We start from the raw sequence: 26,986 nt of genomic DNA, 5'->3' as shown, positions 1-26,986 counted from the left end.
TAAAATTGGTTCTAATCATTATACTATGAATAATCTAAGGTCTAAACACTGTTTCTTCATTAATTCAACAGGTTTATATCATCTAATCAACCAATTACAACTTCTAACCCTAATTTCCAAATTCCCAAAACTACAACCTACAACATGTCAAATTCAATTTTCAGAATTATACAACTTAAAATTAAATAATGTTAGTCCCACCCTTACCTTAGACTGATCGACGAAGGACTCTACCGCTTTCTCTCCTCGGACTCTTCTCTTCTCTTGGTTTTCTCCCTTTTTCTCCAAAAACAAGTTTCACGTAATCCTTATTTTCTAATTCTAACTCTCCATTTTTATATAAATCATTAACTACTTATTTTCTCTTATTTCCAAATATGTCCCCAAAATCTCAATATTCTATTCTAATATATATATAAAATATAAAATATTTCTATAACATATATATTTCTATACCAGATAACATTTATATTTCTACACCAAATAACATATATATTGTACTAATAAATACTAACATATAATATAACAAAATATCACTCATCAAAATAAATCGACTAAATTATAAAAAGACATCTAAACTCAATAAAATAAATAAATATTAAAATAGGACGTTACATCCAACGCTTGACGAGGGGAGAGTATCATTCACTTGGGTGGAATTAACGAACGACGAAAACGTGACGAGCATGTTTTGGGAGCTCAAAATGTTTCAGTGGATCGATATGCTGGTGACGTTGCTGAGATCAACTGAAGATATCATCAAAAGTTTGATTCCACTGGAAGATCGTCATTAGGTACTGAATGAATGCACCTTCCAGCTACAACAATTGTCTTCCTCTGAATGGGGTAATTCAAACTTGGCAAACGACATGACTCCAATGTTCGACCGGCATTCCCATTGTTACTGTCAAAAATTAAATTTTTGTTAGGCCGGTTTAAATGAAGGTATTGAAGTGTCAATGAATGTACCTCATTCTTTTGACACTTGAATACCGTCATTTAAACCAAACCTAACAATAATTTAATCTTTTGAATGGAACTATGGGAATGCCGGTCGAACATTGGAGTCATGCTGCTTGGCAAGTTTGAATTTACTCCATTCAAAGGTAACACAATTGTTGGAGTTGGAAGGTACAAACGTCCAACTGCAACAATTGTCTTCCTCTAAATGGGGTAATTCAAACTTGTTAAACGGCAGGAATCTAGCATTCGATGAGCATCTTGAATCCAAGTGTCAAGGAATGCACCTCATTCTTTTGACACTTGAATACCATCATTCAAGATGCTCATCGCATGCTGGAGTCGTGCTGTTTAACAAGTTTGAATTTACCCCATTTAGAGGTAAGAAAATTGTTGCAGTAGGAAGGTACATTCAGGAATGTAATGTGATAACATATATAGTTGAATATGCATGATACATGTTGTTTTGAATGAAACAATAATTATCTTATTTATTCACTTTTCGAATTTATATATTCATTGCGCAATTTTAATTAGTTGAATTCACGTTATATTTAATTAGTTTTTATTCGAATACGCAATTATTTAAAACGCGACTTTAATCGAATTTATTCAAAACGCGATTTTAATTGAATTTATTCAAAACGCGAATTTATTCACAGTACCAATATATCAAGCAAAATGTACCATAAAAAAAAACATAAAAAAAGATCCAAAACAATTAAGCAAAAAAAGATCCAAAACATAAAAAACAATTACATTCATTTGTCACACAAGTCAATCGGGTTGTCCTCGACAGTCCTTGGGGCACCCGCTCCTCCTCAACCTCGAATGATTATACACCAGCACCTTCGAATCCTTCTTTTTAACGGATCCATCACATGTGATTTCGTGCCATGTCATCGGCGATTTTTCTTTCTTCTTGTCGCCACACTCCTTTCTGTTGTTCAACTCAACGTTTCCCTGATTCTGAGACATATCTACATAAACAAATTGGCGATCAAAACCTACGTAACAATTATATAATAATTCATAACAACAAAATTTCATAACAAACCTAAACTAATCACAACGATTATACAACAATTCATCTAATCCTAAAAATTCTACCATAATTTCATAACAATTCTACAATTCTAACAATCTTAACAATTTTAACCTAAACCTAACAATTCAAACAACCTAACTATCATAACATCATAAAATCAATAAACCTCTATAATCGCAATTTAACAAAAAAAAAACTAACAAATCAATCACAAAATAACAATGCAATAGGATTCAAAAAACTTACTTGATTTTTTGCTTTAAATTGGCTTGAAATGGCTTATGCTTTGTGAAATTCGCACCTATGGAAGCAAAAAACGTAACAATGGAGTTTTGGAAACTCCTATGCTGTTCTGTTCATATAACAGAAAGCAATGACAGTTAACTGCCGCTGGGGGTAAAAACATCATTTACTTGTGTCAATAGGAAGTATTCATTGTCAAAAAAATAATTTTCATATTCAAATTGTTCGAAAAATAACTCCCAAATGAGTTATTTATATTTTTAAAGATAGTTTTACGGGATACAAGCAAATAAGGGGCCAAAAAAGCAACCATCGTATCCTTCTATGTATCATGGGCTTCAATTATTCGAGGAAAAATGGCCCGTATTATTTTTGAAGGCCCAATCAATTAAACTAGGTTTATGTTAACACGCCACTATATATATCGAAACTTCACATTTTGCAGCTCTGGAATTCGTAAACCCTAGTTTGTGTGGCAGAACAATCACAATTCACAAAATGAGTTCCGGCGAATTGGGCTGCATTTACGCCACCTTGATCCTCCACGACGATGGAATCCCAATCACCGTAAGTCTATTATATCTCTTCAATTCGATTTCAATAATCTCCAAATCGCTCATAGATCTCATTTTTGTGTTACTTTTTGGGTTTTTGTTTAGGCGGAGAAGATCGGCACTTTGTTGAAGGCTGCTAACGTCACCGTTGAATCTTACTGGCCAAGCCTATTCGCTAAGCTTGCTCAGAGCAAGAACGTTGATGATCTCGTTTTGAACTCCGGCGCTGTTGGTGGTGCCGCCGTTGCCGTATCTGCACCTGCTGCTGGTGGTGGAACCGCAGCAGCAGCCGAACCTGCCGCCGTGGAAAAGAAGGTATCAATTTTAATTCTTTCTTTTTTGATTCTGATTTTTGTATGAAATTGTGTAAAGATGATTTACTGAATGGTGAAATGAACCAATAGGATTGAAATTAGATACGGTTTTGATAGTATTGCAATATTCCTTACTATAAAAACTAATAGGATTTATCTGTATTGTAGTGTTAAATGAATTCCTCTAGTTCTGAAAAAGAGGTTGTATAATAGTATTTGAATATTCCTTAGTATAAAAACTTGAATTGATTTGATTGACATTGTTTGTTCTGTTGAATTTCTTTATCTATGCTTCTGTCTTGTAAAGCATATTGAAGGTTTTTTGATTGTCTATAGTGTTGTGATCAAGTTGGTGTTATACCTATTTTGTAAAACTTGTATCTGGGTTTAAAAGATATAATTTTTCTAGCTATTTTATTCCTCATTTTGCTTTGAGGTGAATCTGTATCAGATAAATACTGTCATTTAGCTGCAATTACTCTAAGAAAATATGTTGCATCAATACTTTTGTTATAAGTTGCACGAAAACATGGAGTTAATTTGATTTCTGAAGTAGTACAACGTTTTTTCTCATCGTTGGGATTTGACAATCGGTCTATCCTTTTCGAGGCAACTCTGAATATAATTATTTGACTCTTTGGATTTGCAACTTTGTACAGCTTATTTTTGTAGCGCTTTTCTTGATAAGCCCTCAAGATAAGATAAAATAAATTTAACTTGTTAGCCTGTGCAAATTGTCTTAAGTTGATTTCATGAATTCTCCCAAACAGTCTCACAAAACTTATGCAAACTTAAGTAGGCCAATTATAACAGGCCCTGTATCCTCATTTTTTACATTTAGGTCTTTTCGATTGTTTAATGTTGTATTATAGCTTTGTTATAGTAACTTGTAAATTATGAGCTCTTCGTAGACATGCCTTATTACTTCAATTTGTTTTGATTATAATGTTGTATATATTGAACTTAATGCATTTCATACTGTGTTTGTAGGAGGAAGCCAAGGAAGAAAGTGACGATGACATGGGCTTTAGTTTGTTTGACTAGGTTTCTCTTTATAGTTTGTTGTAGCCAGATTAGGACTCCTTTCAAGGAGTGGCTGAATCCAAAACTTGTTTTGTTTTATAAATTGTTTATCTAAGTGAGTTTTAGCAATCTACTATCTCATTTTATTGTTTAATTTTGGTGGAGTTTTTGATATATTTGTGACAATTGAATCTGAATGATATGTTTATTTTCTTATTCCATTTGAATTCTTATGCGGGAGTAATATCATACCAAGTTACTAATTTTGAAAGATTTTATTAACAATAGTTTTCTCAATAGAATCAACAATGTTTCTAATAAGAATGTTATTTTTGCAGAGATTTATTATGTCGTTACACTTATACTGTTCTATTACTGTCATAAAAGTAGTTTTCATGACAATCTATAATGCTTGTTGGCGTGAAATTGTACAATGGAACTTTTTTCATGCCTGTATCTTGCATGTTAGTTTGGATTTGAAATGAGAGCAATGCGCTTTCTTATGTAATCCAATAGTTTCTTAAAGTTCACTTGAATGAGAGCAATTTAACCGTGAAATATTAATTTTTCAATTAGTTCAACAACTTACCGTTTCTGTTTGTTGTCTTAAAACACATCTTTTCTGTTTGGTGAACAAACATATCTTTTCTCTTTAAAAGTATCAAATGTAATTTTTCTCCACACATCTTTTAGTCATGAAAAGTGGGTAGTCGCGTTTCATAAAGAGGAATGTTATATTGCTAATCTAACTATTGGTAATATTTGTGTTAACCTTAACAAACACACCCTAAGACTATAACTTTACATGGAAATTTTGTTTCCACAATATAATTTAATCAAATTTTGTCGTGAACTTATTTATTATTTTCTATAATATTTAATTGGATCACTACAATAAAGTTTACACTTTAAAGTTATTTTAAACTTATTTAACACTGTAAAGTTTTTTTTAGGATGAATATAAAATGATAGGGGAAAAATCATTAAATAGATGTATAAATATATCGGAGGGATGTGATTTGGTGTCACAATAAAATTTGATATTTCTCTTTCAAAAAAATAAATACCGTGGACATCTAAAATCTTATAAAAAAGTTAGTTAATTTTTTCATGCAATCTCCACATTAATTTTTGTAGATTTTATTTTAGGAAAGAAATAGCACCATCTATCATAGGTAAATATTCAATTTCTAAATATGGTTATCGACCCTTGATTCGCTTGATTCATCGACATTGACATATCACAACAGTAAATCAGTAATGTTGAAGTTAATTCGAGAAAAGAAAGAGTGTAGTTGAATAAAGATCCACGTGATTTTGATTGTGATTCTGAGGCTCATCGAGGAAGCAAACGCGAACGTGAATGTGATATTGGAGTCTGGATCTTCAAGAAGAAGAATCGCATTCACACAAAAAAATCCAATCATTGTCATAATCATATATAATTATCATTATTTTCCACAATCCAAACACTCCTTTGCCCCATTCACGGGACTAGGAGAAAAGTAAAAGTGAAGAATCCAATCTCGTTGCCGCAGAGATCCAATCGGAATCGCTTAATTGATCGTGTGTGTTTGGTATAGCGGTGACGATAATTGATTTTGATAGAATTGAGTTTGAGAGAATTGATTTTGGTTAAAAGTGAGTTTGAGGTGAATTGATTATGTTTGGATACACTTGTTTGAAAGTGATTCTTATGAGTTGATTTCGTTTGGATAGTTTGAATCAAAATTGATTTTGAATGTAAAATGACAAAATTATCCTTTTAATTGTATTTAAAACTAAACATCCCATTCTTATTTTAGATACTTATTTGAACTTATCTAAAATCATAAATGGATTTTTATTGGTTCAAAAATTTATTTTAAAATAATATCAGTTTGAATATCAAATATATATATATATATATATATTATCAGTTTATAAAAATCTTTTTTTTTTTAAGAAAATTTATAAGATTTTTTTAAAAAAATATATTTTTTATCAATTTGGTTATTTTTAATACAATATAAAAAATTTTCAAGGGTGTGAAAATACACAGCATCAAACGATATTATCAATCCAAAATATTGGAACACAACCCAACCCAATGGATAAAAAAAAATCCAATTTATGTCACTCTAGAAATCACGTGTTCCTTCTTCTATTTCTTAGATTTCTCATAAGCTTCTTTACATTTCTACCATTTCCATCTCCTTCTCACCTCGCTTCTAACCTTTCTTCTCCCCTATCTCACTATTTTTCTTCCATCCGACCATTTCTCCATCACTCAGTACTGGTCTCATTGGCCTCAAGCTCACAGAGGGGAAGATAGATCTGTATCGAAGGTGTGTGTTTGTGAAGAAGAAAGTTGTTAACTTGTAATATGGGTAATTATGTAAATTTACATGTCATTGAAAAACAAATTGTTTGATTCAGATTTTGCTTTGCCGTGAAAGCTTCAATTTATAGCTTTGAGAAAACCCACGTTTGGGGCCAAATCCGCGTTTCAGAGAATTGATTCTGAAACCCATCCAAACATCAAAAGTATGTTGAAACAGCGTTTCAAAAAACAAACTGGCTTTTGAGGCTATCAGACTTGATACCAAACAAGCACTAAGTTTCCAGCTGAGAACGTCAAACACTACTCGCTGGTTGGGTGCTCTACCCCTTCAAATTGCACCCTTCCAGAAGAACCCTAGGTATTCAAATCGCTTCTTATCTTATCACTCTATGCATCCATGAACAATTGAAAAACGAATTACGCTTAATTTTATGTTTTTTTTTTCTTTCACTTTTCCACAACTTACTCTGTTTGCATGTTTTACTCTGTTCCGTTAGTTTCAGTTTCAGCTATATCTTATGCCTAATTCATGATTTTGCGTAATTCTGTTGATCTAACTAATTAAACAATTTATCTTTTCTGTAAAATTGTTAGTTTTTTTTTACCACCGGTGCTGCATGTTTAATTTATGGTATCAAGTATTTACCCCCTAATGGAAGGCTGATTAGGACTATTATGAAAAATGCCTACTAACCACAGACACTGACACCCTACACCAAACATAAGTTGAGAAAATGACATAATTTTCTCAACTATAAAATGTTGAGAAAATGACTAATCCAAGGAAAATGCAAAAAATCATTGTCATAATATCGATGAGAATCATGGAAACCTTGATTTTCAGCAAAATCCCTGCAAAGTCGCATGAAAACAGGAAATCGTGCGATTCCTATGATTCTAATGATCCTGGTTTTGAGTCGTTTATGTTTAAGCTTTATGGCTAGGTTGTTTTATGTTTAAGATTTGAGGCTCTGAATTGTTTATGTTTAGGATTTGAGACTTGATTGTCATATGTTTGTTTAAGATTTGAAAGTTAGACTAATTTATGCATTGTATAATATATATATTTAGTACTTATTTTGTTTTGGTAGGATCCTTTGATCTTGGTTGCGATTTTATGTTTTACGAGCTTGCTATCCCCTTTTGATCTGATGCAAATTCTTGATTCTGACAACCTTGAAATGCTGTTATTTAAGCATGTAATTATGTTACTAAATATAGTATGTGACGTGGGGAATCTGGTAATTCGGTGGAGGTTTACAAATGTGGTGCATTCTTTTTGTATGTTATAGTTATTTTGTTAACTTGTATCACTGTGGTGCGTGCTTCTTTTGACGAACCTGTTTTCTTGTATATACTTTTCTTATAGATGTTGCAGCTAAGTTCAAAATCGGCCGTTCGGCATTGGTGATGTAGAGTCACAGAGCCAATATGGCATTTGTAACTAAGATCAAATGGGTTGTTCTTTCTGTAATCTCTTTATCTGTGGTGTCTATCATTATCCATCTGTCTTTCGCAAAGTTGTGGACTGTTAACATAGTGCCATATAGAGCAATTGCAAGTCTTCATGATGATTTTTCTTCTGTGGTGGTAAGGCAGGTTGGTTCTTATTCTATACATGTATATGTTGCTTGTATATGGTCAAATGTTTTGCCTTTTACTTAAGCACATCTTTGGCTGGGCGGAAAGGAAAGTAAAAGAGTGTGTAATTTTTCACTTTTGAATTAAGAGTTATATAAAAGTTTATAAAAGTGAATAAGGGCTTAGAACATAAGTTTTATGCCAATATGTCAGTTTTCCTTTCATTTTAAATTTATTAAATTACAGAATATATGTTCAAAATAAAAGCCCCCTTCCTTTCCCTCCAAAACCCTCTATCGAAACACCCCCTAATATATTGAGTTTATTTGCTTCAAATGCTATAGGGTGTAAAGAATAAGAAGCTATGGGGTTCCATAAAGTCTTTGGAATCACTGCAGCCTAGTTTTGACGCTAGAAGCAATTATACTGGTAATATATTTTGACTTAAATTTCTTAGCTTTCTATTAGGGAGACATGCGACGACCAGAAGTGTGCTATTTAGGCTTGTAATTTTGTCGGTATGGCATTAAAAGTAAAAGTTTGTCGAAGTGTTCCTATCTTACATCTTGGTGATTAGCCTTTTTTTTCTTTTGAATTTATAAATTTCATTTTAAATGAAGTCATATATTTATTCAGCATTGCCAATATCTTACCTAGTAACCAGATTCTAGATTGTTGTGAAAAAAAGGTATCATGGAGATGATTAACAGAAGCTGTTAATTTGTGTATTGAATTACAAATTGAGAGGAATGATGGATATCGTATAAAAATTGCTAAACTATAGATGCTGCATTCATGACAATTTAAAGTACAATTCATAGTATTTGCTCTTATTTGAATGTAATTGATAAACAAGAGATACTCTTTATGAAAATTAGACAAATGGAAGTTTTTTTCCTCCATTGAAATGATTTTTAAATGAAATTTCGATTATCTAATTTTGATTTTTTTTTGTTGATGAGTGTCATGTCTTTAAGTTGGCTGTAACTGTTGCCTTTTCTCTAGTTTGACTAAGAATGTACATAACTGAGCTACTATTATTTGGTGATCATGATGTTTGACAATTTTTTACAATGAGTAAACCGTATTAAATATTATGTATATTTCCTCATTGTGCCATTTTCATCCGTCCTCTACATTTTCCATTTCAAGTTTGTGTTTCTTTCCTTCCCAGGTCCAAAGGAAAAGAATAATGGTTTCATCTATGCAAAAGTTTTTGGTGGATTTGCAAACATAAGATCATCGGTATGATCCATCAGATGTGCATAAGTCCTTTTTTATTTATTTTATTTTGAAGTCATTCCTATTTCTTTTGCAATTTAACAACAGCTTTTTTATTTTATCTTATAGATCCCTGATTTGGTCGCTATATCTAGGCTTTTAAATGCTACTCTTGTCATTCCAGAATTTCAAGAGAGTCTTCGCTCAAAAGGAGTAAGGTATGTGCTGCAAGTTTTATGTGGTTATTACTTATTAGCATGCCACTGTGCTTTATGCTACTAATATTTTCTTTCTGTGATGCCTTTATATAATTTATTCATGTTTTTAAATTTTTATTCAGCCCAATGTTTAAGAGTTTTTCCTATCTTTATGATGAGGAGCAGTTCATAGCATATCTAAAAAAAGATGTAATTATTGCAAAGACCCTGCCTGGAAGTTTGATGGAAAGGAGAAAAAGAAATGAATTTCCTACATTTAGGCCCAAAAGTTCATCTTCTCCAAACTTCTACATTCAAGAAATTTTACCGAAGCTAAAGAAATCTAAGGTTATTGGATTAATTATTGCCAATGGTGGAGCGCTGCAGGTATTTCGGTATCCTGAAATTGTCAACTAATGCTTCCGTTTTGTGTGGATACAAGATTTTATTGGAAGAAAGATAGTACTCCCTCCGTCCCTTTTTATAAGAGTATTTTACAAAAATCAAGAGTATTAAGAAAAGTTGTTGGAGTAATAAATTTGTCACAAATGCATGCTACTGTTACCAAATTACTCTTTATCTATAGAGATATTTAATGTTAACTTTCATATTTCAAGGTATATTGATAATATTAATGAGGGGTGTATTTGGAAAAAGAGTAATAAATGCGTCTAGAAATTTGACGATAGTCTTATATTTACGGACAACTTTTGTAAAGTAGTCTTATAAAAAGGGACGGAGGGAGTAAAATATTTCATCTCTATATCAAAAATATTTCATTAATGACTTCAGACTTCCATGTATATGCTTGATCTGCTTAGCTTCATTCTTATGCAAAACAATCAATGTCTGAATATGATAACAAATGCACATGGTATGCGGTGGACTTACACTCGATCAAGTGTTTTATGCTAAAAGTTTCTTAGATTCCTGCATCACATATTTTATACTTTGCTTGTCGATTTTGTGTCAATTTTTTCTTTTTGGTTTCTCATTGGTTCCCTTGAAAGTAATCCTATTTGAGGAATTACAATATCTTTTTATTTCCGACATTTTGATAATTTAAAATATTAAACATTGGTTGTGATTCCATCACCTAAACCTTCCCATGTTCAAATGCTTGCTTATGTTCCTTTTCTTTTGTAGCAAGGGAATTGCTTCTTTTTTGTTTTCATTGTTTTTCTGTTCAAATCTTTGAAAACAGGAAACAAGTGAAAAACTCTGACAGATTTGTAATTAAATGTGAAAACAGAAAAATATTTTCTGAAACTAATCAGGCCCTAGAATTTCCTTTCTTACACATTTTGTTTCTGCAGTCTGTACTTCCACCTACCATGGCAGAGATTCAGAGGCTGAGATGCAGAGTTTCTTTCCAGGCCCTTCAATTTCGTCCAGAAATTCAAATGCTTGGCCATCGTATGGTTAACAAGTATGAATGCCTTCAATGTAAACTAATTGATGTCAACGTGCATTACTATTACATATTACTTCCTTGTTATTTGAAAGTGTTTTTTTTTTTTTTGGGGGGGGGGGGAGGTCTTTAAAAATTATAATTTAGTTTCTGTTATCCAATATAACAAAATGAAAATGTAGTTTGTTAGCTATGGGGCTTATATTAGGACAGAGTAGTTACCTAGTTAGTCAGACGGAATTAGTTACATAATAAATAGGAAGATACAAGGGTATAGATGAATCATTTAGATTTATTTATAGAGTAAATACAGTCATGGCTCAGTAGTTAGTGGAAACCCAAGAAATAAAATAATTCCTTTCGTTTTCTATTTCTATTGTGAGCTCCTAACATTTTAGGTTTCCAGTAGAGTTTTATATGGATTTTCTCTATGGTGGTTGGTGGTCACACTTTGCTCATCAGAAAATAACTATTTCTGGAGTTGATGACTTGATGTATAAGAAATTTATTCTGTCTTTTTAGGTTGAGATCATTGGGGCAACCCTTCTTAGCATACCATCCTGGCCTACTGAGAGAAACCTTGGCATACAATGGTTGTGCAGAACTTTTTCAGGTTTGTTGTGTTTCTCTTCCTTACCATTACTAATTGAAATATTGTTATACTTTTACGGTATATAAATCTTTCTGTGGTACACTACTTCTGATTTTTTTTTTAGTTTAGTGGTTACATTAGAAACTTGTAATATTTCAGTTGGCAGACACTGTTTATCCTTACGCTTGCCTTGCGTTTCTTTTTTTCTCTTTGCTTATTTTGTTGAGGTTTTGTTTTGTTAGGATGTACACACTGAACTCATACAACATCGAAGGGCTCAAATGATAAAGGATAAAATTCTCAATGAGGATTTGAATGTGGATTCACACTTGCGAAGAGATAAAGGTCTATGTCCCCTCATGCCTGAAGAGGTATGATAAATTTTCCAGTAGGGTTTCCTGGTAGATTTTCGTGGTTTTTGTCCTATTTTCAGTTATAACCTTTTGTACTTCTAATAAAAAAAGTAACCTATTTGTCCTATTTCCTGGTAGAATTTCGTGGATTCATATTTCTAAAAAAAAATCTTAAAAGTAACCTTTTGTACTTGGAGACAATGACAAATGTAATCCCTGACTCCATTTGACACTGATCCTGGATGGATGCCAAGTTTAGATGTCAAGTCTTACCATCTCTATATAATATTTTATGAACTTATAATCAAAATAGTCCCCCCGACTCCCAAGAATTTGTTGGCTTGGGTATGATTTATTTTGCAACAACTGTAAAAGGTGAATATCCTTAAGACAGTTCCAAAAGAATAGGATATTCAATTTGCTTGTAGTAGGCGCTAATAGTTGCAGCAGAGGGAAGTTCATTTTATTTTATGATTACACATACTTTTCTTAGAAGATCCCTGCTGAACATATTTAGAAACTGTATGTTTTCACTCAAGTATATGTACTGTGAAACAGAGTTATTCTCTTGCTTTTAATGTTTACTACTCTTAGGGGAAGTTACAAATCATTCTATAAAAACACATAAATTTATTCGAGTCGTTCGAAGAACTTTTACATTTGTTTTGCTGGTTTTCATTTTTATGCTGTTTGCACCAAAACATGTGATAAAAGTTGGGTTATCATGATTCCTTATCAATTTTCTTTGTTGCTAGGCTACAAGTAATATAACATGATTGGACTAAAAGATTTGATGAACAAATTTATTAATGATAATGATAGAATTGAAGTAATTTGGGGGGGAAGACGGGATGCATTTGAAGGTTTCAGGGGTAGTAGTAATGCTAAATCAACCATGATGTAATGACAGTAATTAGTGTTTACTACATTAAAACCCAAGGTGACCTTGAATCACATGATTGGGGCCTAACTCATCCGTACAAATCTACCATGATGTAATGACAGTAATTAGTGTTTACTACATTAAACCCAAGGTCACCTTGAATCACATGATTGGGGCCTAACTCATCTGTACAAACCTATGAGGGCCTCCTCTTTATAAACTTTTATCAGGATTCCTATCTATCCGATGTGGGACTTGGGTTTTTCCCAACGAAGAGGCTGATTCCATGGCTCAAACTTGTGACCACCTCGTCATGCAGCCATAACTCCGATCATTGCACTATACCCCGCCCCACTCAACACTTAAAAACTGCTTGAGTAAAATTTGGAAAGAGATATTGAAATCAAGATATGTGGTGGTTTTGGGGTGCCAACTTAGTTGAGATGTCATTTCTGCCATGTGTTGCTTTTGCACTCTAATTTTGTTTAAAAAACAAATCAAGAAATTTAAAACTGAAAATAATAAATTCATCCTGCACAAATTCATTTTGCACCCAAAATACCTGTCGAGCAACTCTAAAATGCTAATGGCTCTCAATTGTGCGTGCAAGATCTAGCCTGAGTGCAACAAATTTTACAATTAAAATTGAAGTAATGTGGCCTTCTGGGAGCATTGCTTCCATTTTTGTGGATAAATATGAATTGCCTTTTGGAATTAATTTTTTTTACCGTTCGGAGATTAGATTTGTTATTTTGTTTAAACTTTTACAGGTTGGCATTCTCCTTCGAGTAATGGGTTATCCTTCCAAAACAATAATTTACCTGGCTGGCTCTGAAACATTCGGAGGTCAACGTGTTTTAATTCCTTTGCGGTCCATGTTTATCAATACACTGGATCGCACTTCCTTGTGCAGTGAGAAAGAATTGTCTGACTTGGTTGGACCTGAACCACCTCTTCCTCAAAATATTTTTCGGACACCTCCTTCAAAAAGCGAGGAAGAACTTAAAGAAGAATGGAAGAGGGCCGGTCCTCGGCCTCGGCCTCTACCGCCACCTCCAAATAGACCAATTTACCAACATGAAAAGGAAGGCTGGTATGGTTGGATCACTAAGACCCCTACAGAACCTGATCCTTCACCTATGGATATGAGGATGAAAGCGCATAGATTACTTTGGGACACACTAGATTACATTGTTTCTTTGGAAGCAGATGCCTTCTTTCCTGGATATAACAATGATGGAAGTGGATGGCCATATTTTTCAAGCCTTGTCATGGGACATCGGCTGCACGAGACTGCTTCTTCTAGAACATACCGACCGGACAGGTAAGTGCTCTTTGGTGTTTGTCTCAATTTATTGATATTCATTAAGATATAAAAAGGTTTCATATAAATCATCAAATTTTCTTATTTTATTGGGGAACTAGAGTTGCCAAGTTACTGAGTTCAATGAGCGGGTGAAAGATGACATTATTTTGTGATCTCTTTCTTTTTGGGCTGGAACTATGTGGGGGAAAGGGTAAATATATAGAGCAACGAGCCACGTTATTTCCTTTTACTCCACTTCAGTAACCAACAATGCTCAGAGATGGCATGTTTTGTCTTGACTCTTGATTGAATATTTATCTAAAGAACACTATTACAACTTTCTTCGGTCCTATTCCAGACATCCATACATGTCAGTATTTAAACAAATGCTAGACAAGACAATTCTCTTGCAGCAGACCACAGACAAGCCTAGGGCCTGTCTTTGGCACTTTCTGGATAAATTTTATGCATATGTGTTGTTCTGTCAATAAATTGTGTGCATAGTATGCCTTCCTTCCTTTCCACCTATGTTTTTTCTAATGCGGTAATTTTTTATTGATTGTCTTGATGCCTTGAGAATTGCATGTATGTATGCATCTGAAGGTGATGAGTATGATGAACTTCTGTTTCCGCGCTTTGAACTTCTCAGCATTCTAATTCTTTGAAAACCATGTAGTTGATTGTGGTTTTGGTTAGTTGAAATTTCCCTTAATTCTACATTTTAGTGACCCTATTTCCTCATGTTTCTTACAGGAAAGTTGTTGCGGAACTTTTCAACATGAACCGTGAGAATTTGTACCATCCAAAACACAATTGGACAATTTTAGTGCAAGAACATCTTAACAAAAGTATGACCGAGGAAGGCCTCATAAGGCAATCTCGATTGTCAAAACCAGCAATGTTCCTTTCACATCCACTTCCAGAATGATCTTGTAGAGTAGCTTCTGCCAGCGTTGCTAACCGCGTTAGAGGTGAGGATGGCCAATTTCTATATGGAGGCGAAGACCTTTGCCCCAAATGGATGCAGCATGCTAGTCTGTCAGGTTCGATGGGGAAAGAAGGGGTAAAATCTGAAGACGATGGGCTCCCAGATTATGAGAGTAATGATTTTGTTGATGAATCTGAGTCTGAAAAAAATGGTGGTAAAACTGATCAGACTCAAGTCTGGGATCAAGATGAGGAAATGGATCCAAATGACTGATAGTGGACGTGCATATCATAACTACAGTCTATAGATATACAACATCCAATTTTTCTGAAATTTGAGAGGTATAGGTTATAAGGTGCTCCGGCAACGCACATGTCTCAATGCTATCTGTGCTGAGCATATTGGTATTCAAATATATTCTTTCATTAATTTTTTGGTTATTTCCATAGACAAAGATAACAATTTCTTTTACTTTTCACTTTCCACTTTCATCTGAATTTTTGTTGTAACATACATATTACGAACAGAAGGATAAAAAGATCAGCTGTCTGCATAATTGGAGAACAGATAAAGTTAGAAGCAGAGTTTTTGTTTAGAAATTAATCCATATATGGCTGCTATCCTTTTTTTTTTTTTTTTTTTTTTTACACCGCATGATCTCTCTCTTTTTAAAGTTCTTAGTGCGATGAATATAATTATTACTAACACGGCAATCCATGGAAACAAAGCTCTGAAACAAATAAGATCAAGAAACTTCGGGTTCCCGTAAAATCTTTGCATCCTCTCCTTCCAATCACTCTCCCATCCTCCCCCTCATTCAAGATCTGTGTCCGTCTGCCTTTCAATCTTTTTTCCTTACGTTTTCTCTACCTTGATATTCTCTCTAGAATTTAAAGACAGATAGACACATATTGTGGAGGCCCAAGAGGGAGAACATGCAAGGAAAAAATTAAGGGAGAAAGAGACAAACAAATATATCTTTGAATGAGGGATGAAAGAGTGATCGGAAGAACGAAGAAGAGAATTCAAAGTGTAAAAAAGGTCAAAAATATAAAGTTTATCTGCACTTTATATTAAATATATAATTTTATGATAAATAATTGTTGTTTACAATAATAATAAAAAATCATTTTTAGTAGTCTAAGGCCCCGTTTGGATTGGCTTATTTTGAGCTTATGTGGGCTTATCTACTCCCATAAGCCTTTTTAAAGGCGTTTGGGTAAATAAATAAAAATAGCTTATCATAGTTTCATAAGCTGCTTATGCCATATTTTAATAAGCCTAAATTTTCAGCTTACCCTCTGGCTTAACAAGGAGCTTATGAATTTATGTAACCTCTTTCGATTCTCTCTAGATCCACTTTTTCAAAACATATATTTTAATTATAATTTTTTTTGAAAGAATATTTTAATTATAATGTTAGTTATCTTTGGCGGTGCATCAGTAACAAAATTGTTATATACTTATCTTACTAAAGTAACAAACGTAACTAAGATTTTTTTTTTTAAGAAGATTTTTATTATTTTTTTTGTTACGTAACAAAATGAAACTGAATAAAAAAACAAATTTAACTTGTCTTTTTTGGGTAACAAACTGCACACTAATATCAATATATATGATATGTTTATTTACACCTCTAATGTTAATTTTATCTTATATGAATATTGATATTTTTTTTAAGAACAAATATTGATTATACTATATATATATATATATATATATATATATATATATATATATATATATATATATATATATATATATATATATATAATTATAATTAATATGTTATAATATTGTTTTTTTACACCTTGATTAATTTTATCAAAAAAAATCTTGATAACTGTGGTTCAATTCTTTGATTTTTTTGTTAAATTAAAAATATTTAAAATTTCGATAATTGCTTATGTAATGTCACATCCAAACACTTCAATTTATGTAAGTACTTTTTAGTGTACATATCCAAACATAAATAACTTATCAAGTATAAGAGCTTATGATATAAGCTCTAATGTTATAAGCACTAATGCTATAAGCATCTATATAAGATGTTTATCCAAACGGGGCCTTAATCTATGTAATATTGAAGAGACCTAAATATTAAAGTGTAATATCGAATAACCATCATTTTAATCTTGAACTATCAACTTCTCACCAATTTAGTCACTAAACTATAAAAATATAAAAAATATTCTCTAAACTATATAAAATTCATCAATTTAGTCCATTGGTTCGGTAGGTCGGATTTTTGTTTTTGCTTCGTATATTTTTTGCCAGACAGTAAAAAGGGTTTTGGTTTAGGTATGAAGCGAGTTTAGATTGTCTTTTAGAAACCTGTGTTTCTTTAGATCAACAAAATATAAGATGAAAATGATTTAAATGCACGCCACACAACACTCTTTTAGAAACCTGTGTTTTTTTTTATCTTGTATATTCGGCCATTTGGTTCATGGATAGAAGATTTGAGCATTGCATCACATATTTGGACATGTAAGATTGTATTTGGCTCGTATATTTCATTGCATAATCGTGTATATATACAAGGGTATCTTAACTATCAAGACATTGTCAAATCATAACTGTGATTTCTCAATCAATATAAAATATATTTACACCCTACATATAAATGATATTTACATATTAATCTTATAATTTATGGTTGGTCCTATCACAACCTTACAAAACTGGTTTGTGATGCGATGATTGTCCCCGCTTATAAACACCTGTTCATGTTGTCTCTTATCTAATTTAGATTCTTTAAGAATAAGTAAACTAATTGAGTCTCAAAATTGTGAGCGTCGGACAATTTGGGATCCTAAATTACAAAATAGCAAATTTCTCCCTCAAATTAAATAATCCCAATCAAAATGCTCCTTTTGTTAAGTGGTTTTGTTAGGGTGGCAAGATGTAAGTGTATATGTCCTTTTGAAATAGCAAATTTCTCCCTCAAATTAAATAATCCCAATCAAAATGCTCAAAAAAATTACGACTATTTCTCATCCTTTCCCCATTAAATAAGGTATTATATCGGAAGCACGTTTTCAGTGGTGTATTTCATCTGAAAATATACCGTCGTACAAATTTGAGCATATAAGGGGTGCGATTAGCAATCATTAACAAAGGATGGGCCGTTTTCCTTTTCTATTGAAGCCCAAACCCGTTTCGGATCCATAGATTTAAACCCTAATCTCTTGCCTCAAACTCTTCGTTTCTTCTCTCGATTTCGTAGGGATCTTGTTCCAGCTTCGGCTTCAGTTTTGCAGCGATTGGGTGCTCAAGCTGTAATCTTTCTGGTATGGCGTGCATCAAATTTCTTTTGATTTGTTGAATTTGAATTTGTTTCATGCCTCTATTGAATTTTGAATGTTCCCGTTTTAAATTAGGGTTTTGAGGTAAATTTTATCTCATTTCCATCGTTGAGCTCCAAGTTTGAATTTTTTTTAAAATTCGCAACTTGGGTTTTGCCTGCCCACCTTGTATGCTATTGGGTGCAATTTCTGAAGACTCTGCTTAGTTATCACGTTAGAATTTTGAATTTTTATTGTTCTGTATATCTTAGTTATTATTGGAAAATAATCTCCAATTTAGGTGATGTGGTTGCGTTTTAAGTTTGTGTATTTCACGGGGTGAAATCTGCAGACGAGATTGAAGAAGCTGGTAAAAGGGTAATGATTCTAGTTAAGGATTTGTGAATTGTATACATGGGTATTTCAGATTGTGAGGTGAGGGTATAGGAATGTAGTACCAGTTACTTGTCCCGGAGAATAAGCAGCTAAAACAAGTGTGTGTAAAATTAACAAGGGGTAATGTTTACAGTTGAGGCACCAGCTCAGTGGTAAGAGCTTAGCCTTGTAACCAACGGGGACGGTTGTAAAATGGCCATTAGTGCTAGTTTAATCAATAAAAAAAAGGGTAATGTTAGGGTTTGATCTGTCAAAGCGGTTAAACGAGAGATGAGTAAGGTAACTTGTTGAGTATATGATCATAATTTGATCTCATGACACAAATGCTTTCTTTATGATAGATGACAAGCGCTTGGACAAATTTGAGCTTTGCAATCAAACATAGGGAATATAGAGTGGGAGTGGGAGAATCGGGGTGGAGTTGTGGTTATTTTTTTAAATAATTGGAGATTCTTCCTCACTCTCAGAAGGATTATGCTTGCTAATTTTCTGGAAAGGATGAGGAGAGCAAATTTATTTTCAATATTGTTATAGCTTTGGAGCATCTTTGGAGCAAATGAGCAATGGAGCTTGTGGAGCACGGCTCTCTTCAAGGATTGCTCTCTTGGTTTGCTTCATAGTTTTGGTTTTATTTACTTTTGTTTGTGTAATCATTAGAATGATGATAGTTAGGCGTTTCAGGTTTAGGCGTGGCTTCAGACAGTAATTGATTTCTACTTGTTGATGAGCTTCCGTTTTTTTGTAGAACTGTACAATTTCTCCAATCAAATATGAGTAGTCGCTTTTCTCGCACAATCTATGTTGGCAACCTGCCCGCTGATATAAGAGAATCAGAAATTGAAGATCTGTTCTACAAGGTTTGAGCTGCGTACTTTTCCTGTTTTCCATGTTATGGTGCCTTCAGTTCATGTCTTCATGATATTAGTTCATGATATTTTGTGTTTTGTTCAATTTGTTTGGCTACTGAATTTTTCTATATCTTCCTATTGTCTGGAACCTACCTTTACACCATTAGGAGTTTTGAACTGAAAATTTCTTTTACTCAAACCTGCATTTCTACTTCTCTATTTATTTTTTGTTTAATTACTGGAAATCAATTACAATTATGTTAACCGATTAGTAAAATTCATTAAACATATATTCAATTCAGATGATAACAGTTAACGAGAAAAGGTTTGGGTAGTTGTTTGTTGTTTTAACTGACAAGCAGATAGTTTGCATTATTCAATTCTTATGACTTATGAAGGATAAAGAATCATATATTCTTAACTACTTACAGCCATGTATTTTTTCTGTTGACCTCCTTTTCCTTTGAATGGACTATAGTTTGCTTAGCTTTGTTAACTTGGATTTGGATTTTACCCTTAGTTATATCTGTTGCTTGATTCTTATCTTATACGTAGCTTCAAGGGTCAATGTTTGAGGTTGATTGTTATGTACTAACATAGTCATGTTACAATGGTTTTCCATTATTCCCTTAACAGTATGGCCGCATAATGGAAATTGAATTGAAGGTTCCTCCTCGCCCTCCATGTTATTGTTTTGTTGAGGTATTTATAATTACTCTCTTATATATTTCTGTCTTGGCGACACTCTTTACCCTTTTTCTCACTACTAGATTACTTGTATTTTGGCTTGGTAGTTTGACAATGCTCGAGATGCTGAAGATGCAATTCGGGGTCGTGATGGTTACAACTTTGATGGTTGTCGATTAAGAGTAAGGGACTGTTCCAACTTTTGTCTTGTGAGGTGAAAACTTTCTTCGGAATGCCTAATCTGTTCTTGTTGTAGGTGGAGCTCGCCCATGGAGGCAGAGGGCCATCATCAAGTGACCGACGTGGGTATGGTGGTGGTGGCGGCGGCGGTGGAAGAGGCGGCGGCGGTGATAGTGCTGGTGGGGGCCGTTTTGGTGTCTCTCGCCATTCTGAATTTCGAGGTGTGTCTATTTAGGGATTCCTTTTTCAATATAAAAATGATAGGGAACATATGCTGAATGGTATTTTGTTACCAAATAAAAAACGCGGAATTGCATTTTTATTTTTCATTTAGGCTGTTCACCCATTAAGCTCCGACTAATATCATGTTTATCATTCTTTAAGGAAGAATTTAAATTTTCTTTCAAAAAGGGAATTTAAATTTCCCCGATTCATGGCATTCTAAGATTTTTCATGCTGAGAACTCTTGAACCATTGTCCATGACTCTTATCTGCATGTTTATGAATTCACAATTTTCGATATTTGTTACTGTATGTGCTTGTTTGCTTTATGTGATTCATAAATTACAAGTGATTTTTGTTCTACTTTTATGCATATTATTGCCAATCGGCAATAATTATTGAAGATATTTTTGTTTTCTAACTTTTCGTGATTTTCTACACACCATAGTATCTTAGTCTTTTTTGTTTTTGTTTACTACAGTTATTGTTCGAGGACTCCCATCTTCTGCATCCTGGCAGGATTTGAAGGTATCAAAATGTTCATAAAAAATAACAAATGAGAGATACTCAAATCATCAGCATAGCACCTACAATTTTAATATTTGGTTTCAGGATCATATGCGAAAAGCTGGTGATGTTTGCTTTGCTGAAGTTTCCCGTGACAGTGAAGGTACACATTTATTTTGGTTTTTGTTTTGCAATATCTTTATCAGCTTTTTACCTTTTCTATATTTATGCTGTCGTATGGTGCATGTTTTGTATTTTCTGCTCCATCTGAGTGGCGTAAAAAAAACCAAGGCCTACTAAAAGATAAATAACTTGGTTGAAGATCACCTCTGTTTTGTATTAAATTAATTTATTAATATTTTTATGGCTTGAGGCTCCCCCTCAAATGGAAATCACAATTGATATGTAAAGAGTAACATGATCAGCCCCGCAGCTGGTCATTCTGGTATTAGTGACGAATGACCATGTTAGTAGACACCTTTTCTTCTCAATTGTTTCAGTGCACACTCTCATTTTAGTTTAGTGACCAAGTCTGCAGGGTACCAGAATAAGCCTGTGATATCAGATGGCTATTTCTAACTTCCTATTTTCTGGAGTGTTGTCCTTTTGCAATATATGTTTGTGCTTGCAATATAGTTATCATTTCTTCCACTCATACTGCTCTTTTCTGCTCAGGGACTTTTGGCCTTGTTGATTACACTAATTACGATGACATGAAATATGCTGTAAGTGTTTCATTTTGATGAGTTATTCCCAGCTTTATACAATATTCCCCTTCCATATGTTTTTTAACATATTTTCTTTTTCACAGATTCGGAAATTGGATGACACTGAGTTCAGAAATCCTTGGGCGAGATCATATATTCGGGTAACCAGATCTGTAATAACATTTATAATTTTTTTTCATTTATCGTCTCTGGGAGGGGATAATGTTTTTTTTCTGAATGGCTTTAATATGTGATCATTGCCACAGATCGTACAAACTTTTGCATGTTGAACGATCTTGCACCCTTATTATTTGTCTTGTCTTTGTTTCTTCTTCTATAAAATGAACGTTGCATGTGTAACTTGATGTTTGAGTGTAGGACTATTTCACTGTTTGTATGAGAAGGATTATCTGGAGAATTATACATAATTAAAAGTATTATCTTGCAGGTTAGGAAGTATGAGAGCAGTCGTTCAAGGAGCCGCAGCAGAAGCCCCAGCAGGAGCAGAAGTCCGAAAAGGGCCAGAAGGTATTGCGACTTTGTGATGTTGGCTCGTGCTACATTATCATGCCTTTTAGACATACTACTTATTTGGGTAAATCATGTTATTTCATTCTGCAGTAGGTCTTTGGAGCGATCTGTTTCTAGGTCACGGTCTATTTCCAGATCCAGATCAGCATCACCAATCAAGCCTGCCAGGTATATAAAGTTATTAGACATGGTTTTATTTTTTAAGTTTGTGCAAATCCACCATTTTTATGCACTTGAATTGTTTATCCAATTACAGGCCACGATCACCATCACGTTCAGCGTCTCCGCGATCACCGCCGCGATCACCACGCCAGGTATTTAAATCTGATTATATGATTCAGAATTTTAATGAGTTTTTTTTCATGATAATAAAGAATGGAACATGATATATCGTTAAATCGATATATATTGTATTTGACATTTTCCTTCGCAATTATGTTCTCACTTTAGAGCCAATATTACAGAAAGTAGGAACAATTGAAATTTTGGATGTTATACAAAGCACTTGTTAAGTGAGGATGAACATCTGGGTGATAAATTTATTTCCTTATTTTTTTTACCAGAATAGAGTAGTAATTTACACAAGTTTTAGGCTACGCTTCTTTTGCATATTTGTTATAGAAATTTGTGATGTCCGTCCTAATGAAGCATGAACTTTTTGTTGTTGCAGGTTCTGTCTGGTAGCGGTTGATTTGCTGACAAATGCAGGCGGATCTCTGAAGCTCCTGCATTATTCTGGGATATTGGAATTATGTTTGAGTGGATTTGAATTATTTAATGGATAATTACTGTACCAGAGTTGTTTTATTGGGTTTAATCAGTTTGGTTACTCTGTAGGGCTTAAACTAGACTAGACTTGCTGCTACCATTTTGGTCTTGTTTTTCTATTAAACATGAATGTTGGATATTTGCCTGGCTATTGTCCTTTTTTCAACACAAGGTATAATACTATTAGCATTTTGAGACATTTTTAAGTTTTACCAGATGCTGTTCTCATGGTTTGAATTTGAAAAAAGGTATTTTTACCGAAAGAAAATATATTTAGCTATATAACTATAAATTGGATTTGAACTTTGCGATTTGACTGAACCTTTTGCTAGTTCTAATGTGGTGCTGTAAATATGCTGTGTATTGTGATGATTTTTGGAGTTTGGAAGATAAAATAAATTCACAGGATAGCTTGTTGAAATGTAAGAAAATATTTTTAAACAGTGGTAAACGATAATGAGCTATCCTTCCAACAAATATTTTCTTACATTTCTTTTACAATTTACAATGTCCCTAATAATTAATTTTGAATTCATTGCCGTTTGGAATTTGGAAGACAAAATAAATTTTTAAATAATTATAATTTAATCACCTTTGAAACTCTAAAGAAAAAAATATTTTATTTTTATTGCTTCATGGCAAGTAGCACGAGAAAAAAACTAGTAGCAAGTGTATTCAAAGATTATGATAAGTTTCTTTAACGAAAAAATTCATACTGCAGATTAAATTCTAACTTGAAGATTTTAAAATAAATTGAGGAGCTTGCACCCCGTTTAAGTGGTTAGCTTCAAATTCTGATTTCTGAATAATAAATAAATAACTTAAAAAGTGATTGGGAATAGACTATCCTTTATGTCTTCTGTAGGTCTAATAAAATATTGTATTTAAATATTCATTGATGCTTCACACTTTTAGTAAAGAAAAGTTAACACCTATTATATATTATATGAATAGAAATTTCATTAGGACTGGAATTGTCGTTTCAGTAATGATTGATGAACATTCAATTTTTGATGTCCATATGATATATGATTAATCACTTTTAAAAATATGATTACTTTAGTTAAATACTAGTATATGATTAATTTAATTCTCAACTATTGTGGTTAATTTATATAAAATAACCATAACTTTTAACGTGAATTGTTTTAACTATCTTTTTATTCGTGATTAATCAAATACATTATGGGTGTGTGTAAAACAAAAAAAATATAACGGGTGTACGAAAAATAGATCTATATGAAATATTTAGGCTAAATGACATTTTTAACTCTTTACGTTATTTTTAAATTTCGTTTTGATTCCTTAAGTCTATTTTGTTTCATTTTCATCCCTTAAACTACAAATGTTATAAAATTTGATCCTTTAATTTTTTTCGTTTCCTTTAAGTTATGAATGTTGGACACTTTAATCCTGATAAAAAGAACGGAAATGTTTAAGTTTGAAACTTAGAGGATCGAATTATCTAATACTCCCTCCGATCGTATTTATAAGAGAAAGTTGGATCAACAAAACTCAATGTATCTAGAATGAATTTAAAGGATCCAGAATAGATAAAAAAAAACTTAATGGATCAAAGCAAAACTTAAAATTAACTTAAAGGATGAAAAATAAAATTTAGCCAGGTATTTATATTTTCTTTTAACTTAACAAGAGGAAATTAAAAAGGCAGGTCCAAGATATAGAAGGCTCCAATTGAATTTCAATGTTACGATTACGAGTTCCCAGGGCAAAGGTCTATGACCTCTCTTGGTTGAACGTTGAAAACGTGACTTCTACAATTCAAGGTCAAATTTAAGTTGCCTTGCGTTGCGTTTTAAATATTAATTTAAGTTCTTAAAAAAAAAATATATATTAATTTAAGTTGATGTATGTTTGATATCACGTTGGCTTTGTTAGAATGATTATAATCTATTGTGCTTTTGTAGTTAAAAAAAAAGGTTTTTGAAAAAAAAATTAATATGATTATCGTGATATTAAACATAAACTTTTTTTGAACAAAGATATCAAACATAAACTTAATCGTTCAATCTTCACAATATAAACAACATGTTTTGTTGTTTTTGTAGTTAAAAAAAAGTTTTTTGAAATTTTTTTTAGTATGATTATCGTGATATCAAAAATAAACTTAATCGTTCAATCTTCACAATATAAACAACATGTTTTGTTTATATTGAAGTTGTTTGTAGTCACACATTGAACAAATTTTTGGGCCGTTAAGTGTATAAATATGTTTGAACGCTCATTCTTTTAGTTAGTTTTTAAGATTAAATTTAAATTCATTTAACACGTTATTAGAGTTGGGTTAATAATTCCTTAAAAAAAAAAAAAAAGTTGGGTTAATAATTGTAATGTCGAAATTGGACACAAGATTCATGCTAAACGTTCGTTTTGAATCCCGTTGTTGTTCAAATTTTTTAACTGTCGGATGTATAAATGTTCCTGACATATTCACCTTCTAAGCTAATTTTTTCATATAAGATCGAAGTTCAATTGATAGTTGGTTCAATTACAATTAATTTGCAAATAAAAAAATATATTAATTCAAGTCATATAGAGTTTTTAATAAATTACTTGTATAAATAAAATAAACATAGTCTAACTATGATGTTAAAAGATTAAATATATTATATGACGTAATATTTGGTTTTCTCGAAAATGTTATTTGAGAAAAGATATCGGTTAAAGGTTGGTGAAGGCTCTTTGATAAACATCTGTGATACTAACCCATGCATTGTGACACCAGGTATCACATTTTTCAGCTACTTTTGGGACTTATTGAGCATCATATTTTGAACATTTCATTGTCGTTTCAGGACTTTGGAAGATAAAATAAAATTTTAGATAGTTATTACTTATTTGACTTTGAAATTCTACCTAAAAGCAATTATTTTATTTTTTATTTCTTCATAGCTAGTAGCACAAGAAGAAGAAAAAAAAACCGGTAGCAAAATATTCAAAGATGATCAGTCATGAACAAAATTCACAAGGAGTTTTTTTTTTTTAAGGAAAAATCCATTGGAGTTTAATTATATTAAAATGGAAAATGCTAAATATCAAGAATGATTTTATCAAGAATGACATGACACAATAACCACCCTTAGATTTCAGTCTCATTTATTAACCTTTCATAAAAAAAATACATAACATCTACCACCCCATGATTTCCGGCCAGACTGAGATTTTATTGGCTAACATTAATTTCAGGACTATTTCTTGATAAAATCTAAGGGTGATTATTCTGATCATGTCATTATAATTAGGATAGATTTCTCTTAGCAACAAACAACACTAGGATTGAGATTGTTTTGATTCACCTTGAACAATTAGGATAGATTCTTTGGGCATAGAAATAGATTCGGGATTTTGTGTAGAATTAGGTTTGAAGACTGATTCTTGTAACCCTTTGATATCTTTTTGTTGTAAAGTTACTCATCATTATAAGTGAACGAAGAGCTGCTCTCTGTGCTGCTCTCTCCACATAGTAGGTCAGTATTGGACAGAATTGGGTTAACAAATTTTCTTTTGTTGTTTTCTAATTTTCCTTGTGTTTATAATTGTCACCCCAAGTTGTTTTAGTTGCTTGATTATTTTGCTCTACACTTGTATTAGGTGATTTTAGTCTCATTTATTAACCTTTCATAAAAAAATACATAACATCCACCACCCCATGATTTCCGGTCAGGCTGAGATTTTATTGGCTAACATTAATTTCAGAACTATTTCTTGATAAAATCTAAGGGTGATTATTCTAGTCATGTCATTCTTAAAATTTTCTTGATAAAATCTTTCTTGATATATAGCATTGCTCTATTAAAATAGACAGAAACATATTGGAGATTAAAATCTGGTTGATAACTTAACGTGTAGATTTTAAAATAAATTGAAGAGGTCGTACCTTTTAAGTAAGTTGGTT

At 32.5% G+C, this 26,986-nt stretch overlaps 3 protein-coding genes across 6 annotated transcripts; all 3 read left to right on the top strand.

The window, feature by feature from the left end:
- The first annotated feature begins 2,657 nt into the window (after positions 1-2,657).
- Positions 2,658-4,369, top strand: LOC11441480 (60S acidic ribosomal protein P1). Its single transcript, XM_003602320.3, has 3 exons — positions 2,658-2,818; positions 2,911-3,120; positions 4,110-4,369. The coding sequence occupies exons 1-3, from the start codon at positions 2,750-2,752 to the stop codon at positions 4,161-4,163; spliced, it is 333 nt and encodes a 110-aa protein (XP_003602368.1). The 5' UTR covers positions 2,658-2,749; the 3' UTR covers positions 4,164-4,369.
- Positions 4,370-6,325: 1,956 nt separating this feature from the next.
- LOC11428212 (protein EMBRYO SAC DEVELOPMENT ARREST 30) lies at positions 6,326-15,546 on the top strand. The gene is made up of 11 exons (XM_013605997.3): positions 6,326-6,823; positions 7,835-8,064; positions 8,391-8,475; positions 9,221-9,291; positions 9,397-9,485; positions 9,608-9,851; positions 10,781-10,893; positions 11,398-11,488; positions 11,710-11,838; positions 13,474-14,027; positions 14,763-15,546. The coding sequence occupies exons 2-11, from the start codon at positions 7,897-7,899 to the stop codon at positions 14,935-14,937; spliced, it is 1,719 nt and encodes a 572-aa protein (XP_013461451.1). The 5' UTR covers positions 6,326-6,823; positions 7,835-7,896; the 3' UTR covers positions 14,938-15,546.
- A 2,528-nt stretch (positions 15,547-18,074) lies between these two features.
- On the top strand, positions 18,075-23,276 carry LOC11430819 (serine/arginine-rich splicing factor SR34A). 4 transcript variants are annotated; one of them, XM_024780046.2, is made up of 14 exons: positions 18,087-18,230; positions 18,962-19,227; positions 19,366-19,477; positions 20,105-20,170; positions 20,263-20,337; positions 20,412-20,556; positions 21,039-21,085; positions 21,170-21,227; positions 21,740-21,789; positions 21,876-21,932; positions 22,220-22,299; positions 22,393-22,470; positions 22,559-22,616; positions 22,973-23,276. In XM_024780046.2, exons 3-14 carry the CDS (start codon positions 19,391-19,393, stop codon positions 22,991-22,993), a joined length of 822 nt encoding a protein of 273 aa, XP_024635814.1. In that variant the 5' UTR covers positions 18,087-18,230; positions 18,962-19,227; positions 19,366-19,390; the 3' UTR covers positions 22,994-23,276. The 4 variants fall into 4 exon arrangements, with proteins under 4 accessions (XP_024635815.1, XP_024635813.1, XP_024635814.1 ...); XM_039831686.1 differs by having other exon boundaries at positions 18,130-18,230; positions 19,088-19,227; XM_024780047.2 differs by lacking the exon at positions 18,962-19,227 and having other exon boundaries at positions 18,075-18,230; positions 22,396-22,470.
- Positions 23,277-26,986: the final 3,710 nt, after the last annotated feature.

This window comes from Medicago truncatula, chromosome 3, assembly GCF_003473485.1.
Source record: "Medicago truncatula cultivar Jemalong A17 chromosome 3, MtrunA17r5.0-ANR, whole genome shotgun sequence".
In the NCBI taxonomy this organism is placed as follows: Eukaryota; Viridiplantae; Streptophyta; class Magnoliopsida; order Fabales; family Fabaceae; genus Medicago; species Medicago truncatula.
This window is presented reverse-complemented; position numbering and strand designations above follow the sequence as displayed.